At 40.7% G+C, this 1,441-nt stretch overlaps 1 protein-coding gene across 1 annotated transcript; it reads left to right on the forward strand.

The window, feature by feature from the left end:
- The first annotated feature begins 202 nt into the window (after positions 1 to 202).
- On the forward strand, positions 203 to 1,144 carry LOC104872677 (olfactory receptor 10T2). Its single transcript, XM_010638989.1, has one exon. It carries the CDS (start codon positions 203 to 205, stop codon positions 1,142 to 1,144), a length of 942 nt encoding a protein of 313 aa, XP_010637291.1.
- The last annotated feature ends 297 nt before the right edge of the window (positions 1,145 to 1,441 follow it).

Raw genomic sequence — 1,441 nt, forward strand, 5'->3', positions numbered from 1 at the left:
TCATAATAGAATAATTCCCCACCTCACTCAGACTCTTATAGCCAGGTGCATTTGACTCTCTTTTTACAGGATCCTTCATTAAAAGTTATCTTACACTTGCACAGCTGCCCTTGATTAAACTCCAGGTGACATCAGTGCTGTAGAACTGAGCCTTGGCATCAAGCACATATACACCTGGGAGTAAAATACTGCCACCAGAAGGATGGACAACCACACCACAGGGAACACATTCCTTCTATGGGGGTTTTCCAGTTTCCCAGAACTGCAGACGCTTCTCTTTGTGGTGATTTTCTCTTCCCATGTGACAATCCTACTCGCAAATGTGTCCGTAATGGTAGCCATTAAGCTCAATCACAACCTTCACACCCCCATGTATTTTTTCCTCTTTGGCCTATCCTTTTCTGAAACCTGTACCACGATGGTTATCATCCCCCGCATGTTAGTGGACTTGCTGTCAGATAGCAAGACTATTTCCCTTCCTGAGTGTGCCACGCAGATGTTTTTCTTCTTTGGTTTGGGAGGAAATAACTGCTTCATTTTAGCCACTATGTCCTATGACCGGTACATTGCCATCCACAACCCACTGCAATATCCCATGCTGATGACCAAAAAGATCTGCTTTCAGCTTATAATGGCTTCTTGTATAATTGGGTTCCTGGTTTCAGGGTGCATTGCTGTCATTATCTTCACCTTCTCTTTTTGTGACTCTCATACCATTCAGCATTTCTTCTGTGACATCTTGCCTGTGGCCAGCCTTGCTTGTGATTATACTCCCTTCCATGAAATGGCTATCTGTATGCTCTGTGCCTTTGTGTTAGTGGGCAGCTTTATTTTAATTGTAATTTCCTATGTCTTCATTTTGTCTTTAGTTCTGAAGATGCCTTCTGCAAAGGGGAGGTATAAGGCCTTCTCCACCTGCTCCTCCCACCTCACTGTGGTGTGTATTCACTACGGGTTCGCTTGTTATATCTATTTGAGACCCAAGAGCAGGGACTCCTTCCGTGAGGACATGCTGATGGCTGTGACATACACAGTGCTGACCCCTCTGCTTAACCCCATTGTTTACAGCCTGAGGAACAAAGAGATGCAAGTGGCCCTATGGAAAGTACTAGAGAATGGCCACAGGTTTATTTCTCGGTGGTAAATAAAATAGCCCCAGATATTTTTTTAATTGAACAGGTTAACAAGAAAAAGTGAAATACATCTAATAAAAAAAAATAACTTTTACACAAACAAATTGAAGTACTGTATTATCTAATCTGATATATCCTTGCTTTACCATGTTTCTACAAATGGGGTATAGTTTTAAATATTTTCAAATGTTACAATATATACCCACATGTACATGTAAGAAATACCACAAATATGTTTTGAACATAGTATTTTCATAATAGCAGTTGCCTGTAGAGAAAAAAGAAAATCATAACATTGTGTAACATTT

This window comes from Fukomys damarensis, unplaced genomic scaffold (genome assembly GCF_012274545.1).
Source record: "Fukomys damarensis isolate Sample0158 unplaced genomic scaffold, DMR_v1.0_HiC HiC_scaffold_59330, whole genome shotgun sequence".
In the NCBI taxonomy this organism is placed as follows: domain Eukaryota; kingdom Metazoa; phylum Chordata; class Mammalia; order Rodentia; family Bathyergidae; genus Fukomys; species Fukomys damarensis.